Below are 16,731 nucleotides of genomic sequence, written 5' to 3'. Positions count from 1 at the left end.
TCAGCTGAATACTCATACAGACTTCCATTTTCAATTCAACTTAAATACTAATTACTCATTTATCCCTGCAAACTTAAATATGAATATGTGCTTCAGTTTTTGTTTGCCTCTTGCACTGATTACAATTGTCTTCATTATTATATCACAGAATTTTGTTAGAATGAATTTGACCACTTGGTCAGTTGTTACTTATAGTTAGTGCCAAAATGTTCAGACAAATCTTTTCATCTTGAAAACTATGTTATTAATAAAGCTTTACAAAACGTGTAAAGAATTGTGTGATAATTATTTTATAATTGAGTCCTATAAATGATGTTGTCAAATGGGTTTCAGAATAAAGCAAGCAAGTATCAGGTGAAATTTAAAACTGGAAAAATTTGTTTAACGGCGAGCATTATGACAGATGAACTGCATATGATCTGTTTCAACGGGTTCTCCAACCCTCATTTTAATAGAACAGTTAGCAAAGAAATAAAGTGAATAAAAACAGACATGGACGAGTACAAAAAAATCTGTCTTTACTTCAGAGTTCAGTACCTTTCCCTTCCCCACCTGATGTGGGATTCACTGGTTCCTCCAGGTTCCACCGGGAGGCACCAGAGCAGAGCAAAAGCACAGCACAAATACCAGTACAAAATAAACAGGAACAGCTGAGAGAGCAAGAAAAGAAAGGCAACTTGGACATTGAATAAGGAAAAATTAAGATAAGAGAGAAGGAAGAATAGTTATAAACACCTTATACCATGACAGAAATGTGAAAAATGGGTATTTTTCGCTCTTTAGTTATTTGGTCTACTTCAAGGCCTCTTGCAGCACAGAGGCCAGGATATAAACATAAACAGATCGGACAGTTACTGCATTGGTTCACATGCACCCCGCTCCCCTCATATTTTTTCCTCTCTTTTTTTTTTTTGTCTTTGCTTTGTTTTTCTCTTTTTCTTAAAAAAGGACTATGCACATCTGATATGACATGTCACTACTTGCTATGCCAACACCATCCAAAAGCACTGATTTCACAATTCATGTGCACTGCAGAGATTAAAAAGAAATGTTTGACTCAGTTATAGTGGATAAAAACCAAAACGCCATATTGTATACAAACAAGACACATAGGTTTAACTGATTTTGTTTGTTGGTCAACTCTGCAGCATGTTCACAACTGATGGGAGTTCCAGACAAATGTTTTGTCCTCATATTTACAACTATTTTGGTGGTGAAACTTTATCTGTGGATGAAATCCCGGCCCAGGTCTCATTTGGATTAATTATCACTGGGTACAAAATCACAGATATAATTAGTACAGGGTCACAGTGTGTGTGTGTGTGTTTGCGTTTGTTTGTGTGTGTGTGCAGGAATTTCCCAAAAAAGTTTAAAATATTCTTTCCCCCCCTCACTTGACGTTTATGTTTCACAATACACCTGGATACTGACAGTTTGAATAGCAAGATACTGATGCATTTTTCCACATTTTCTTTCACTTGCCAGTAGAAAAAAAAAAGGCTAACTGTGATTGGGCAGTGCTTGAATTAAGCATTTTTAATGGCAAACACAGCTCTGAATGAATGAATGAATGAACGAACGTATGAAACCCATCCCTGTTTTTTTTGTAATTTCACATATATGTTTTAATTTAAAGCCATGAAAATAGAAAGAATAATGTCAATACTTAAGAGTCACTGTGTCAAAAGCAAAATAGGGAAATATTTCCACATTTCTACCGCCTGCCTAATGTGGGTTTGTAATATTATCACACTCATGTGGTGCACGAGTGCTGAAAGTCAATCACAGTCAGTCAGTGCGGGAGGTTCCGTGCAAGTCAGTCACGAAGTGTGTGAGGTAGTGTGTTGGTGTCAGTGCTTTGCTGGTTGGCAGGCTAATTGTCTGAAGGACTGCGTAGTTGAACATTCGTCATGATTTAACTCCGATAATGGGGTGGGGGAGAAAAATCATTTACTTTGAGCCACTCAAAATGCTATAGAGAAGCATGAATGTCAATGAGTGTGTTTCTCTGTGTAGTGAACAAGTAAAGGGCTAGTCAAGATTTATTTTTTTTTAACTCCGGCAAGTAGCTGACATGACACACTGGTCATTCAGTTAGATCAGAACCAAGATGTCTCCATGTGTCCTCACTGTTGTAACTCCATGCTGCTCCTTTGTCACCCACTCCTCAACTCTCATTAGCTGCCACCAGCTGGCCTAATCCCTGGCGCACAAACACAGCCTGGATGTCCTTGGTCTTGATGCAGAAGTCACAGGCCCAAACAGCAGCGCTCTCTCGAGTCAGCAGCCCATATGCTGGCTCCGTCAGCCCTGTGCAATCACGGTGGAACCAACGCTGGCATGATGCCTCGCACAGGATGGCATCCTGGTCATCATGTACTTCTGCCATACAGAGGCCACATGGGAAGACCATTCCAGGGCCACCAAGTTTTCCCGGACCAGAACCAGGTCCAGTTGATTGGGCAGCAGGGCCTGGGGGCAGGGGAGACTGGGTGTTTGGGGTGGAGGTGGAGTTAGAGGGGGGGTTGGGGTTGCTTCCAGGTGTGTTGCCTCCATTGTTGTTGGTCATGTTGCTCTGACCTGAATTGGATGCAGCATTTGGCATTGGACCACCAGCAACAGGGGTGTTGTTCTGTTGGTTGTAAGGCGTGGAGCCAGGGGCAGAGTTAGGTGGAGTGGATTGTTGCTGCTGCTGTTGGTTAGAGTTATTAGAGTTCGGCGTGTTTGTGTTGCTGGGGGGCTGTAGCTGACTGGGTGGTGGATGCTGGGGCTGGCCTGATCCATTCAGGGGACCAGTAGGAGAGGAGTTGGGGTTAGGCTGTGGGGGTGCTGATGGAGGCTGACCAGGTGTATTGGCATTGGGTTGCTGGACGTCAGGGTGACCAGGGAAGCCACCCCCAGGCTGCGGTGGTCCAGAGTTAGGGGGAGGGCCAGGAGTGGTATTATTAGGAGGGGGGGCATTAGGATTTAGGTTAAGCTGTTGCTGCTGCTGCTGTTGCTGCTGCTGAGGGCCGGGAGGTGCTCCTCCTCCACCAAAGTTCTTTCCATCCTCGTTGCCAGGCCCTGGTGGACTGGGGCCTGGGTAGGGGCCATCCTGTGAGGGAGGGAACTGTCCTTGAGGGGGCATACCAGGCAACCCTCCCACCATGTTGCCTCCAGGGCCCCCACCCATGCCACCCATCATATTCATCCCAGGACCCATACCTCCTCCCATGGGAGGCAGGGGGCCATGAGGAGGACCTCTGGGACCTCCACCACCAGGTAATGGTGGGCTGTTGAATGGGTGCCCACCCTGTCCATGCTGTTGCTGTGGGGGCATGCCAAACCGAGGATGGGGTGGGCCCCCTCCTCCGGGACCTCCCATACCACCTGGAGACAACATGGGATTGAATCCCGGTCCAGGGTGCATGGGTGGACTGAAGTTTGGTGGCATATTAAACTGAGAGGGGCCTCCAGGTGGGAATCCACCACCTGCCCCTCCTCCCCCACTGCCGCCCCCGCCGCCACCTCCAAAACCAGGCATTCCACCAAAGCCTAGCTGGTGGTGAGGTCCAGCGTTGGATGGTGGGCCAAACGGGGGCCTCCGTCCAGGTTGGCCGCCGCCTGGTCCACCTGGGCCTCCAATGAAGCCCATGCCTCCGCCCATTCTGCCTCCACCTCCATACCCACCTCCTCCACCTGCGCCTGGGCTCGGAAGAAATGGAGCACCACCTGGTCCACCTGCCCCACTAGGTCGAGATGGGGGTCCAAAGTCATCGTCAAAGGGGTTGGAGGCGACCAGGTGGTCCACCATGGGAGTAGGAGGGGGTGCAAACTCAGTGAGGTGGGAAAACCCTGCCGCCTATAACAAAAGGGGAAAGAAATAGAGTAAAAAGAAACAATATAACTTTAATTATTATTGTATCAGCCATAAGTCTGACATAAGTCTGTTTTCATTGATCATATTTCCTGAAACAACTATTACCTGAGTGGTCGATTTTCTTGCCTTCTTCTTCTCCGGGCTCTTCATCTGTGAAGCTGAAATGGTAAAATACGAAGGGAAGGGGCAGAAAGAGGAAAATAGAGTATTAGCCACAACAAAATTAGGCCTCTGTGTCTCATGCCATTGGTCAACCACCAATCAAGTGCAGCATCACATTTGGATTGGCCAATACCCCTTAGTGACAGAGTGGAGCAGCTTTAGACCTAGGGCCTCTTTTTCAAGTCCAACAGTTGAGATGGATTCAATGATGGGACATAGACTGGCATGAGGACAAGATGCTGAACATCCAGGCGTTATCATCACCAACGTTATGAAGCCTTGAATCGCATATGACCCAGGCAGACCAAATGACCCAGGCAAGAGGGAGAGAGGCCGCAAACAGAGGCAGAAGAGGTAAGGTCAATGAGGGAGACAGGAAAAGACGAAGACATGAGAACGAGGAAACGAAGTTAAAAGATACATTGATAGCAAGATAGACATCAACCCCGTTCACAGGTCCACTCTGTGAGAAACAGCCACCACCGGAGACAGTCGTGAAGTTTACATATGGGGGAGGCGAGAAGGGATTTGCTAACAGCACCAGTGCAGCTCATTGCAGCGCAGTAATGGATGATTCCGATCTGATTGGGAGATGGGTGAAATTAATTCCTACCTTTGCTTCGTTTTCCTTGTCCCGCCAGTAGTCTCCCCGATTCGGCAGCCATTAGCTAATATGACTGTCGGTGAAGTGGCATATCACCGTTCATATGCAAGAAAAAAAAAGTTAAAAATGACGACGTCTTGAAGGCAATGAGCCGAGTAGGTGGAATCTGCCTTCAGGTCATGTCAGTAACGATAAAATGGTTATCATCACAGCAGTAACTAACACGTATTGGTCACTAAATTGTATTAAAACGCCGGCCCAGGTCTGCAAAACTCCTTTCCAGCTGCAAATCTTTCGCCACGGTGTCTGTCACGCCGGGATTTGGTCACCAAATAAACGCCAGGTAAACCTGAGCTGGTTCACGATATTAAGCAGAAGTTCGTCTTGTTGCAAGCCACTTTCTGCTAGCTGGGTGAAACTAGTAGCTTGCTACCCGGCTCGTCTGCCAGTAAAAGCAAGTTACAGAGCACCCCACCCCCTTTCTCTGTCTAAAAATGATCACTTACAGATGTGTAGCTGAGAACTCGTCCACTAGCTAGCGCAAGCTAGTTACTGCCTTGGCTAACTAGCTAGCCACGTTACTCAATGTGGCTAGCTAGCAGCGTTGAGTAGCCACAACACTGGCACCTTAATCCGAGAGTGTGATTTATATTTCTACATCCACTTGTGAAAATGTGCACTCAATTTCACTTATCACAGCATGTATGAGATAAAAGCAATCGATCACGTTTTTAAGAACTGTTGTTTACTATGCTAACATTAGCTTGCTAGCTAACGTTAGCATGCCACTGAAGATAGCTAGCCATCTTGCAGACTGTCTTGGAAGCAAACTGTACCCTTTCTCCGTTGCTTGCTCTGCTGTCCTTTAAATTGAAACTCTCTGGTGTGTCATTGCCAGCAAACCAGTCCTCACTCGGTGTATGCTTGATGATCCACCATTCAACTATAATTCATTCAAAAACGCAAATTTTGCCATAATTATCATGGCCTTCTGTCGCCACCGGACAAAGAGGGACAAACAGGAGTAGAGCGCACCACGGAAGGTTACATTTTGTCGCAAAAATGGGGGTGTCAATAGGTAAAACTTTTAGGTATTCAATGCATATTTGGAAGAACTGATGGAAATTTAAGAATCCCTCGTATGATTTATGAAATGAACCTTTATATGTTGAAAATTTACCGGCTCCACATCGGTTCTTAGTATATATCCTTGCATTTCTAGACTTAGTGTCATACCTTTGGTTGGTACATATGGGCCAGCTCAGAACGGACCATTTCCCAACAATGCCCCGTACAGTGTAGCCAGGGATGAACTTAATTAGACAGCCAATTAGGCACATTATCAAGTGACATTATGATTAACATTGAATTAATATCCAACACCAAACTATTAGCATAACTGTCAACTTTGGTTTAAGTCCCTATCTGTAAAAACTGTGGGAAACCTTTTAATCATGCCTCAGAGCAGAATCGTTAATGACATTTACGAAAAAGAAAAAAGCTGCCTGGATGTTGAATTTTGTCTTATTATTGGTTTAAATAAACTGCATGATAGTCACAGTAGCACGACCCTTTTTTGGTGGATTACCTGGTTTTAGGTTTTACTTCCCCAAACGGACATTCCACCATGGTGTATACAAAAGCTTTTCACCGCCCACCCGGTCCTGCCCCCCCCCACTCTCAACTTCTGATGCCCCCCTCCCCACCATTCCCCTGTTTCAGTCAGGAGTCTCATTCCGACAGTGGACGGTTGTTGAAGACCTGATAAGGCACTCTGGGAATGGGACCACAAATCAAAAGCAAGAAAAACTTTGCCTTCTTTCGGGTTTTCCCACTCAGAAGACAGCTCTTCATCCAACGGGAATAAACGTTTCCTCTCAGCAGAAGAAGGAACAGGTGTAAGAAAAGCACAAATGGGATAAAGAAGGGGTAATTATTTATTTTTTCCTTCTTTGCCAAAATAAGTATGAAGGCTGTAGGTCTTCTACTTAAAACCATTTTAAAAGTTGTGTGTTTAAGTGTTGAGCCCCAGACTGTTGAGGGAATTTATGGTATGTTTTAAACTGACCTGTGGGGATCCTGTAGTCTACACTGGTTTATGTCACAATAAAGCAACGGAAGTCCTTTGTTGGAAAAGCTGTGATTTCTGAAGGTGCGTCTCTGGGGTCCTGGTGTATGGAGCCAAAAGGTGTCGGAGACCACAGAGAGGTTTGTTGGTTTTCACCTGTGCTGCGATGGCGAAGTGGTTCAAGGAGTTCCCCATCAATCTGAAGAACGGTACCGACAGGATCCGATCCGCCTCCGAGTCCGGCTCACAGCCCAGAGCCAGCAGGGGCGGGTTGGTGGCCAGCACCGGTACCAAACCAGCAGGCTCCAAGACGGGCCACCGCAAAAACTCCTCTTCTGACAGCTCCGGTGGAGGAGTCGGCTCTCTCCTCTCCGGAAGAAACCGAAAGAACTCGGCCACAGAGCTGAGCAGAAACGGTGTCAGCTCCCCGAAGGATGGCAAAGTTTGGGACACCCTCCTGTCCGGCAAGAGCCGCAAGAACTCCAAAGCGGATCCGGTGTTTGAGGAGCAGCACCGACCCCCGAAGAGCTCCCCGTCTGCAAACGCCTACATCAGCCGGCTGATCCGGGTGGACAAACAGGACAAGACCCCCAACTTCAACAGCGGTACCATCAGCAGCCAAGTGGTACCTGAACCTGAGAAACCAGCCCAGTGCAAAACGGACACAGTGAGTCACAGTCTCAAGTTTACACGAGCCGGTGTGTCCTGATGGAGTAGCCTCCTTTTGTGTCACTATGATATATTAGAATAACAGGAGACACCTCACATCTCACATCTCAGCTCTAAAGTCAGACTAACTAAATGCTCTGAAGCTGTTTAGTTCATTCAATTCAAGTATTGAATTCAAGTGCAGATTTGATGTGGCTAATTTCTTTTACTACTTAAGAAATCAAGCCACTTTGGTTGCTTTGGTTCCAGTTGGGCTATTTTTCAGGTTCATATTTTTCACAGAAAATCTGTGACGGGCCGAGTTATCTGCAAGATGACCAGTTAAAAAACTTAATTTCAAGTGTAAAATCCAACATGGACATCCTCCTATCATATAAATAGTTACTTTTGATACTTCCAGCACATTTTATTGTTTATGTGCAATTTGGTCCTCTTAAGTAAAGCGGATTATTTTTTACATTGTATGAAAGCAGTTTAAACCTGGCTGAAAGGAGAAAATGCTTCTTCCACCACAGCTGAGTATTTGCAGCTGAATCTGAGGGAACATTTTTCTAACTCCAGTCGCAGTTCTACCTGATTTACACCATCAAAAATAACATGCGGTGTCATCAATCCTTGTGACAATGAAGTGCCAGGATCCAGTCCAAACTCTGAAAATTGATATTATTCTTTCTGTTTCTCCTTCCCCTTTGTCTCTGCAACACCCATTGTGCCCACTCCTCCCAGTCTGTCTCTTTATCTCCTTCTCTTCCTCTCCACCCCTCACCCTTACACCCACCTTCCCTGCCTTGAATACAAAGCTGTGGTCAGACATGAGGCCTTTACCTTCCTCTCCTGCATGTATATCTGGCTCAGTTCTCCCCTTCCCCCCTAACCCACCCATATCTCCAACTCATCCCTCTCTTTCACCACATTCAGGCCCCCTGGTGAAGGCTATCATGTTATAAAAAGCATCGTGTCATTTGACACTCCCACGCTAACCCAAGTCCCCTCTAGCTTGGCTTTGAAAAAAAAAAAAAAGAGAAGTTAGGGAGGTGACAGTGGAAAGATGAGAAAAAAAAGACTGATAAAAGAGTGGAAGAATAAAACGGGAGGTTTCTGTTTCAGTGAGGGAATAAATCACCATTCTTAGTGTCAAAATCATAAAGCCACCTCAACTTTTCAGTGTGTCCTTTTTGTTTACCCCAGTTAACCCACTTTAACCCACATGGGTTGAAGGTAATTCAAGATGAATGTTTGTGTTGTTTGCTTCATTTGTCGTTAAACCTCTCTAAACTCTAGGTTACTTGTATAAACCTGTCCAGCATCTGCTCCATTATTCAAACACAGTCAAATGATGGCATTTTTCTAAAGGCGATTAGAAAGACAGCTTCATTTTACAGCCTACTATCATCTCCCAGCTAGTGGCCTGTAAAATAAACAAGAAATCATGTGGCAGTGAGAAGATGAGAGGACTGTCGAGCTTCACTGGCCAGTAAATAAAACTGGCTAGTAATTTATTGACGTTAGTCTGCCATCTTGTTTTGTTTAGTCTGACATAACCCCTTCAGCCATATTAGATGTCCACCAGGACCTTTTTGATATGATGTAATTTTTCAGACAAAAGCGCCAAATATTTGCCAGTTCCACCTTATCTAATGGGAGAAATTGTCATCCAGTGAATTAATCTGCTGTTAAACAAAAAAACAAACAAGATATTTAAAGATGTCAACTTGGCCCATCTCAAGCCATAATGAACATTTAAAAACAGTTTTATAGACAATATGAGTAAAAACATAATCAGCAGAGGAATTTTGGTATTTAACACAATATATTATATAAGCAAGAATGATGCTACATTATGACAATATGATAATAATATTATATCATTTTCTCATACAAGGCTTAATCCTGGAGTCCATCTCCTTTTAAGATTTTTCTCATTGGTTCAATTTTATTTGTTTTGGTTGTTTAACATGGTAGAAGCTGGAAGCTCATTTCAGCTATGTTTTGCCGTGATATAAGTCATTACTAATAATTAGCATCACTGCAATTTATAATCAAATTATTTTATCTTATATACCCTTACCATACTGATAACATTTTTTGTGTTTCGAGGTTTAAAGTGTTAAAACCCATTTAGCCGACGGAGACGGCTGTCCACTTTGACCCTGGTACTGTTGCAGGTGTATTCCTGTTAAAAGGAAGAGTTTTTCATCTCCACTGTTGTCAAGTTGCTTGCTTATTGTGGGAACAGTTGGGTTTTTCTATGACGTATTAAGGTCTTGCCCTTGTAATGTTCCTTGAGATAAAGCACGATAGGATTTGGTGCTATGCAAATGAAACTGAAATGAAATGCTGATTTGATGCAGGTGATAATTCTTGAGGACTATGCAGACCCATTTGATGCTCAGAAGACCAGGGAGCAGAGGGAGGCAGAGAGGGATGGAGAAAACGATGGTTACATGGAGCCTTATGACGCCCAGCAGATGATCACCGGTAAGACTTTGGTATATTTATTCTTGCTGCCTTTTCTTTTCTTTTCTTTTTTGCCATCAGCAGTTCTGATACGATTATCGACATTTCAGCCCCCGATCACTGAATCTGTACAACCATCCCTTGTATGAATGAAAGGATTCCTCCTTGCAGTCTCTCCGGGCTGAGCAGTGAGAACATGAACTCATTCCCCGAGTGCTCTCTGTACCCCATGGGGTTGCCACGGCAACTCGGTTGCGTTCGGACAATGGGTGCAGTTTCCTGCCCCTGCTTCCTCTTTCCTGTCTCTGTTTCCTGGTACTATTCTCTAAAAAGGAAGCTGGCCCTCACTGCGCCCCCCCCCCCCCTCTCCCCGACTCTCGGATGCAGCTCTGTGGAAACCCCTATATGGACCTGTCTGACCATTTATCAAAACTTCCCCAGCATCCAGGATGACTGGTGATCCGTCACCCAATCACATGCTCTGCTGACCTTTCCTTCCATCATTCCATTGTTTCAACTGGACTCCAACTTACACAATAACCTGCTGGAAATGCCAAAATGGTTTATTGTAGTGCACTCTAGTAGGTTATACTTCAATCAGTCCCTGCACTACTTCCAGTCCTCCTCAAAGAAGTCAAGAGAGGATGTGATGATGTGACTCAGTTAATTTATGAGCCTTAAATCATAGTGAGGAAGTAAGCAGGCATCTGAGTCACTGTGATTCAATAAGCAAAGCCATGAGAGTAGGGCAGCATGAATATTTTAGTGGGACAAACACGTATTTAACTGAACAGTTTCAGTTCATAAATCCTTTTCTAGTCATGACCCAGTCTAAAATAAACCTGAAAATAAACAGATGTCTGCTTGGGAATCAAATCTTTTTCCTTAGATTCCTGTTTAATTGCAGAGGTACATAGTAATTTTTGTGACACGATGAAACCCTAAATAAAAAAAAAAAAAAGATGTAAAACCATCACCGTGTATGCGTTTTATGAGGATGAAATGATCAATTATTAAGGCTTTCTCTATGAATACAACTTGGTTTAAATATTAAATAAAGAGCAGGAAACAGAATGGATACTGCAGAAAGAAGCAATGAATGAAAAATAAAAAAAATTGCCCAATGAAAGTCTGACAGGCTACAAAAGTGACTGCAATCTGTGCTTTTCTGTGCTTCGCTGGGCCAAAACTGTGGCATTAAACATTTAACACGTGAATACATAGTAATGTGAATCATGGTGGCAGCAGAGATGCGGCTCCAGAGACAGATTAGAGACTGTTCTCGTGCTCACTCACTGACATAAGTCACTTTAGTGATCATTAGCAGAGCTCTCAACCCTTAATACTGTGTTCGCTACCTGCCAGAGATAAGACGTCGGGGGTCCAAGGACCTTCTGAAGGTGTGTGTGATGATGGAAGGGAGTGATGGGCTGATGGAGGAGGGTCAGCCTGCGCCACTACAGATCTATGATGTCCCTTATGAGGGAAGCGGCGACACTGACAAGACGGTAGTTTCAAGGCCAGAGCTGGATCCTCGTCCCTCCACTGAGTACGAGCTGCGTTGGGAGCGGAAGAAGGAGCACATTGTCAAAACTCTGTCAGGTACAGTGGGCTCAGTTTGTTTCTGCTTAGTACCAGGCCAAGGAATATTCATAATATGAACACGAACTGAACTGAGCTGACCCTCCTGCACTTTTCAGTCATTCATCCCCTCTCATCCTCATCTTTATACATCAAAAAGAAAAAGTTAACTGTAACCAAAAGAAATAAAAGTACAGGGCTTTGGGCGATGCCTTTTTTTGAACTGGTATGCTGGTTATGCTTTTGCTGAACTAGTGACCAATAACATTTATGTAACGCTGCTTCTCCACTGCATTAGAGCCCCATGAAAATATTTGTTCAAAAATCAAGTCAGGCCTGCTCTCACATTTATATTTCATATGCTGCCTAGACCAACAGCATACTGAATAATATGACATGAAACATCAAAGTTGTCATCTTATTCTATATTTACAGAAGACTTCAGCATCTAGTTCAAACTAAGGCAGACAGTCAGTTCTTCCTTTACTTAAAAATTCACATCTTCTCTCCTCACTCTCCTTCCCCCAGCACAGTTTGACAGTCCTGAACGCCCAGCTAAAGATGAAATACCTCACCCCACGCTCACCAGGCAGCCCCAGCATCCCCAGGCCCAGCAGCTGTCTCAGCATCTAAGGCAGAAGAGCTGGACACAGAAGATTCTGCGATCCTCACCGCCAACACTGTCACCTCCCTCCACCCCAGGATGCAGCCCTGACTCCGAGGTCTGCTGTGTGGATCCTTCTCTGCCCCTGGAAAAACAGAGGTAGTGATACTTGCATGAATAAAATCGAACTATTCACCCAGAATATAAATTCTAAAAAAAAAAAAGAAAAAAGAAAAAAAGCAAAGGCAATAATTGCGCCTTAGTTTTCCTTTTACGTTTGGTTTGTAGGTAAATGTGGCATATATAGTTAAACTTCCTCAAATATTATAAGGAGTGTGAACCCACATGCGACTTAGTAACCTCAAGGTTCACCTCCAGGGATTTTACATAAAATGAGCTTTTACACATCAATAGTGGATGAAATGTCATCTTCCTTCCTCAGCTGGTACCATGGCTGTGTGACCCGCCAAGAGGCGGAGTTTCAGTTGCAGTCCTGCAAAGAGGCCAGCTTCCTGGTCAGGAACAGCGAGTCCGACAACAGCAAGTACTCCATCGCCCTCAAGTGAGTGTAAGCAGAAGGTGCATCGGCGGCATCCAAAGAGCTGAAACACGACTCATGATGGTCACAAACTGTAGAATGTGAAAAGGAATCAAATGTGATGACCTCAGCCCTGTAAAAATTAAAAAAAAAAAATAAATTACTCAACATTTTCTATAATATTTAATTTACAAGGCTGTTGATGTTCAACATTTCAGCTAATCCTCTAATAGTTAGTCTCCCACGCTGTTTCACCTAAACTCACAATATGATCACAATATGATATCACAAATGATTTTTTTTTTTTTTTACTTTTAGAGGTTTCATGTCAGCTCCTGTTAGCAGTACTGACCTGTTCTGGGACAGGGCAGGGCTTCCTCAAGGAATTATGGTGCATTACATGATGAAATTATACAGTCTTTCATTAGGCAAAGCATCTATGTTTCAAAAAGTGAAACATGTTTTATAGTTTACAAAGAAATTCTGTTTTCATTAAATCTCTCTCAGTGTCATTACACACCCCAGGAAATATGAATGTATGTTGTTGTTAATTCCCTTTTCTCCTCTCCTCCTCTGTGACTCAGGACAAGCCAAGGATGTGTTCATATCATTGTAGCCCAGACCAAAGAAAATGGCTACACCCTGGACCAGAGCAGCTGTGTGTTCCCCAGCATCCCAGAGGTGGTGCACCATTACTGCACTCAGCGGCTGCCTTTCAATGGCGCCGAGCACATGACTCTGCTGCACCCAGTGCCTCGCGTCCACTGACCCGGCCCCGGCCCAGGTTAGCTAGAGCCTACAAAGCAAACACACCTCGGGACCTCCAACCATCAGTCACAACTTCATCTCTGATCAGTGAAACTCAATGTGTACTTCAAGCCTCACTTGATTACCCATTTATATGAGTCTGAATTATTTTAATAGTTTTTTTTTCTGTTTTTGATGATCAGGAAATGTTTTTTTGGGTCACTCTGTCTTGAAACTGTTCACGGCCTCTTTCTAGATGTCAACTGAATGATCAGCTAATGAAAAACACACAGGCTACTGTTTTGCATTTGAACAAGGGGGAAGCACGAGGCACTTTTATTGATTATTGGATTTAAAGTGGACTCAAAAATAGATCTGATGGAAGATTTATTATGAAGCAGAAAGTACTTTAGATAGCGACTCTCTGTCTCTCTCTGGTGGATAAGGAGGTACACAGCTTCAACTTGCCAACATGAAGACTTTTCCTCTCTCCCTGAAGTTCATAGTTGTTTATAGTAAAATCCATGCAAGTTAGCGTATCATTTCACGGATGAAGATATGAACGAATATCAGCTGTATTTATCGTTATGCCTGCAGCATATATCTAATTTGTGTTTTCATTCTTGTCGGTTTCTTTTCTTTTCATTATCTGCACTGTGAAGGCTCAGTGATTCATCCTGATGCAATGTGTTAGAAGGGGGAATGGCTGTACAACAGCTAGAACTATTCAGGGCAGGAACCGAGAGTACATTTCATATTTAGCTTCCGGCTAAACAAACCTGTTAATTCAGGGGAATATCTGCAATATAATCCCTGAAGGTATTGTGACATGCGGTGAGTAAACATGGTAAATATTGATGTCAAACTTGGAAACAAGAACAAACACGATTTAAATGCAGTGTCAGCAAAAATTAAGTGGCACTCTTGTCATTGCCCTTCTCTAGTCGAATATTGTTTATTCTCTGTTCATCCTGCCTCATCGTGCAATGCCCCCTGGTGCTAAGAGGCAAAGCAGTAAATTGAGAAGTGGTAACTATATTATCTTTAGTGTCTTGTTTTTCTTAATGTATCCTAAATGGAACTGAAACATCTGATACCCTCATTGAGGTTTGGGTATACAGAGGTTCAATATTTTCTTGGCGGACTGCCACCCTTTTCAAGATTTCAAGATTTAAAGGAAGTCGGTTTGTGGTTTCTGGCTAAGTGTTCAGGCAGATGTAATCCAAGCAGACACACCTGCCATTCATTTTTCATCATTGTTTCTCTCTTCTTCTTCTTCTTCTTTTTTTTAATACAAGGAGACCTGCTGTTCAAAACGTTGTAATACAGATTATAATAAAAGGTCCTGAATTTCAATGCTGGTGGTCTCATGTGAGCTTCTCTCTGATCATAATAAATCAAAAACATCAACAGAAAAATGTAAGGCTGTTTGTGTCAATGTAGGGCCTCAGAAAGAGAATGATCAAAGCATGGACCCCTCCCATCCTCCATGAAGAAACAGCCTCTTCGTACATGCCGGAAAGACTGAATGAGGGCACTTTTTTTTTGAGCATAATGAATCTTTTAAGTATCAGACTTTGACTGTGGTTTCAGCGGTTTGGTCATTTGTGTGGAAGTTTAGTCCTCCTTATGCGAAACGGAAATTGATGATGGTAAGACTGAAACGGCTGTGAGGGAAGGTCTGGGGAGGAGATTAAGTTTTAGCCCAGGATCATGTTGAGGACAAACAGCTTATGTACCTGCAGTGAGCACCCCGGTTTGTGCCGTGTGTGTGTGTGGATCTAAGGTAAATGTAGCTCTAAAAAGAGACAAAGAGTAAGAGTAGTATCATTACACCCATGTCAAGGAGCGCTTAACGTGAAGGAAAAAAGGAGCAATTGACACCATCCCTCTCTCCTTCCCTCCTTTTCTTACGTATCGTTGGTCCCTCTCCTTTACCCTCCGCACCCCGTCGGTGTTATCCGAGGCTGATATGCGCTTCTCACCTGTTTCTCCTTGACTCACGGGGAGGACACTATCACTGTTTGCCTCTGTTTAGTGCCAAGAGTTTGCGCTTTAATTTATGAAGGTGAGTAATCCAGGGGCTAGATTACCTCATGGATAACTGTTTGCTGTTACCTTTTTGGAACGCTTGACCGGCAGCAGGTGATTCAGGAGACACTTTTACTTGCCTCACCACAACAATATACACACACCAAGCTTAATATATCAAAAATAATCTAAAAGTGGTCTGTTTTCAAAAAAGAAAGATTAAAATGGTCCATGTGACTGATTCGTCATCAGATATTATTAAATCACATCAAATTGGTTTGACCTTTGCTTTTTTAAATGTGAAGTGAGTGAGTATCTGGAAAGTATCTAAAACCCAAAGTTGACTGATAAAGGTGGAGTAAAAGGTGTTGTGTTTCCTCCTGAGATGTGGTGCAGTATAACTAATCTAAAATGGAGTCCAACTACGTCAAAGCTGTATTTAAGTGCAGTAACAAGTAAATGTCACTTCCCACCGCTACCTGTTACATCAAAGCATGATCTTTATGTGTTAGTTGTGCCAGAGTCTTGTAATTCATATGTCTCCTGACTCCTCTTTGGCACTGTGCTGCAGCCATAAGGTCTCCCTGGGGCCTTTTATCGAGATGGATTTCATGAACCTGAGGAAAGCAGGGCTTCTCAAATTCTAACCGGGAGAGAGCAAGCTACACCTGGAAAGGGCTTGAACATCACATGATAAAGACCTGGATCCACCCACGCCACTGTATACTTGAATAAATAATTTCATTTCACTCACGCGTGTACGCCATCCTATTCTGGACCTCTCTCAGGCTTGCATGACAGCTTGACATGTTCGCTGCCTGACTCTGTCTGATGGACAAGGAGACGTGACCTGCTCCGATGGTAACCAAAGTGTCCCTGTCGTCCTTATCAGATGCTTCAGAGTTGCCAGTGACATGGCCCAGCTTTGTGTTACTCATCTCCTTTCCTCATGCAGGCTGCACATGCCACGTGCGCGATCCATCAGCGCAGACTCTTGACTTTTAGTTTGAATTGACTCACCTGTTAAGGTCAGAGCTGTTTTTAGATACTTCTTGCAGGATGTCCTCAAGACAGTGCAAGTCCCAAGGTGGTTGTAAAGGCCGTGTGATGGAGAATTAAGTGGCTGCTCTGGAGTAAAACTCTGGGTGCCTGTCTCTATGCTCACATCAGCCTTCTCTCTTTTACTTCATAAAGAATGTTGTTATCATCGAGTTTAACAAGAAGTACATTTGATACCAAAATACAGCTGTAGTCAAAAATATCCATCCATCCATATTAAAGGAGGAACAGTTTTACACCTCAATGGTAACGCACAATAGGTACACTCTTGTGTTATGTAACACAACATCACTACATACACTAAAATATGGTTTATATTAAGTTGTAGCTCTGGATATTTTTTGCCTTTCAC

At 43.6% G+C, this 16,731-nt stretch overlaps 2 protein-coding genes across 5 annotated transcripts; one reads left to right on the top strand and one right to left on the bottom strand.

Moving 5' to 3' along the window:
- Positions 1 to 873: 873 nt before the first annotated feature.
- Positions 874 to 5,649, bottom strand: pygo2 (pygopus homolog 2 (Drosophila)). Of its 3 annotated transcripts, XM_029514925.1 has the most exons (4): positions 5,462 to 5,649; positions 4,635 to 4,698; positions 3,965 to 4,017; positions 874 to 3,841 (listed from the first exon to the last, which is right to left on the bottom strand). In XM_029514925.1, the coding sequence occupies exons 2-4, from the start codon at positions 4,684 to 4,686 to the stop codon at positions 2,168 to 2,170; spliced, it is 1,779 nt and encodes a 592-aa protein (XP_029370785.1). In that variant the 5' UTR covers positions 4,687 to 4,698; positions 5,462 to 5,649; the 3' UTR covers positions 874 to 2,167. The 3 variants fall into 3 exon arrangements, with proteins under 3 accessions (XP_029370785.1, XP_029370784.1, XP_029370786.1); XM_029514924.1 differs by having other exon boundaries at positions 4,635 to 5,649; XM_029514926.1 differs by lacking the exon at positions 4,635 to 4,698.
- A 734-nt stretch (positions 5,650 to 6,383) lies between these two features.
- Positions 6,384 to 14,629, top strand: LOC115051135 (SH2 domain-containing adapter protein E). Of its 2 annotated transcripts, none has more exons than XM_029514447.1 (7): positions 6,384 to 6,554; positions 6,778 to 7,360; positions 9,714 to 9,840; positions 11,185 to 11,421; positions 11,929 to 12,163; positions 12,447 to 12,566; positions 13,127 to 14,629. In XM_029514447.1, the coding sequence occupies exons 2-7, from the start codon at positions 6,860 to 6,862 to the stop codon at positions 13,308 to 13,310; spliced, it is 1,404 nt and encodes a 467-aa protein (XP_029370307.1). In that variant the 5' UTR covers positions 6,384 to 6,554; positions 6,778 to 6,859; the 3' UTR covers positions 13,311 to 14,629. The 2 variants fall into 2 exon arrangements, with proteins under 2 accessions (XP_029370307.1, XP_029370306.1); XM_029514446.1 differs by having other exon boundaries at positions 6,763 to 7,360.
- Positions 14,630 to 16,731: the final 2,102 nt, after the last annotated feature.

The sequence above is a fragment of the Echeneis naucrates genome, chromosome 11 (genome assembly GCF_900963305.1).
Source record: "Echeneis naucrates chromosome 11, fEcheNa1.1, whole genome shotgun sequence".
In the NCBI taxonomy this organism is placed as follows: domain Eukaryota; kingdom Metazoa; phylum Chordata; class Actinopteri; order Carangiformes; family Echeneidae; genus Echeneis; species Echeneis naucrates.
The sequence above is the reverse complement of the archived record's forward strand: the minus strand, read 5'-3'. Positions and strand labels throughout refer to the sequence as shown.

Coding starts and splice junctions, on each gene's coding strand:
- pygo2 (XM_029514924.1), bottom strand. CDS start 4,686: ATGGCTGCCGAATCGGGGAGACTACTGGCGGGACAAGGAAAACGAAGC. Junction 4,018..4,634: donor ACAAGGAAAACGAAGCAAAG/GTAGGAATTAAT, acceptor TTACCATTTCAG/CTTCACAGATGAAGAGCCCG. Junction 3,842..3,964: donor CAAGAAAATCGACCACTCAG/GTAATAGTTGTT, acceptor CTTTTGTTATAG/GCGGCAGGGTTTTCCCACCT.
- LOC115051135 (XM_029514447.1), top strand. CDS start 6,860: ATGGCGAAGTGGTTCAAGGAGTTCCCCATCAATCTGAAGAACGGTACC. Junction 9,841..11,184: donor CGCCCAGCAGATGATCACCG/GTAAGACTTTGG, acceptor GCTACCTGCCAG/AGATAAGACGTCGGGGGTCC. Junction 12,567..13,126: donor AAGTACTCCATCGCCCTCAA/GTGAGTGTAAGC, acceptor TCTGTGACTCAG/GACAAGCCAAGGATGTGTTC.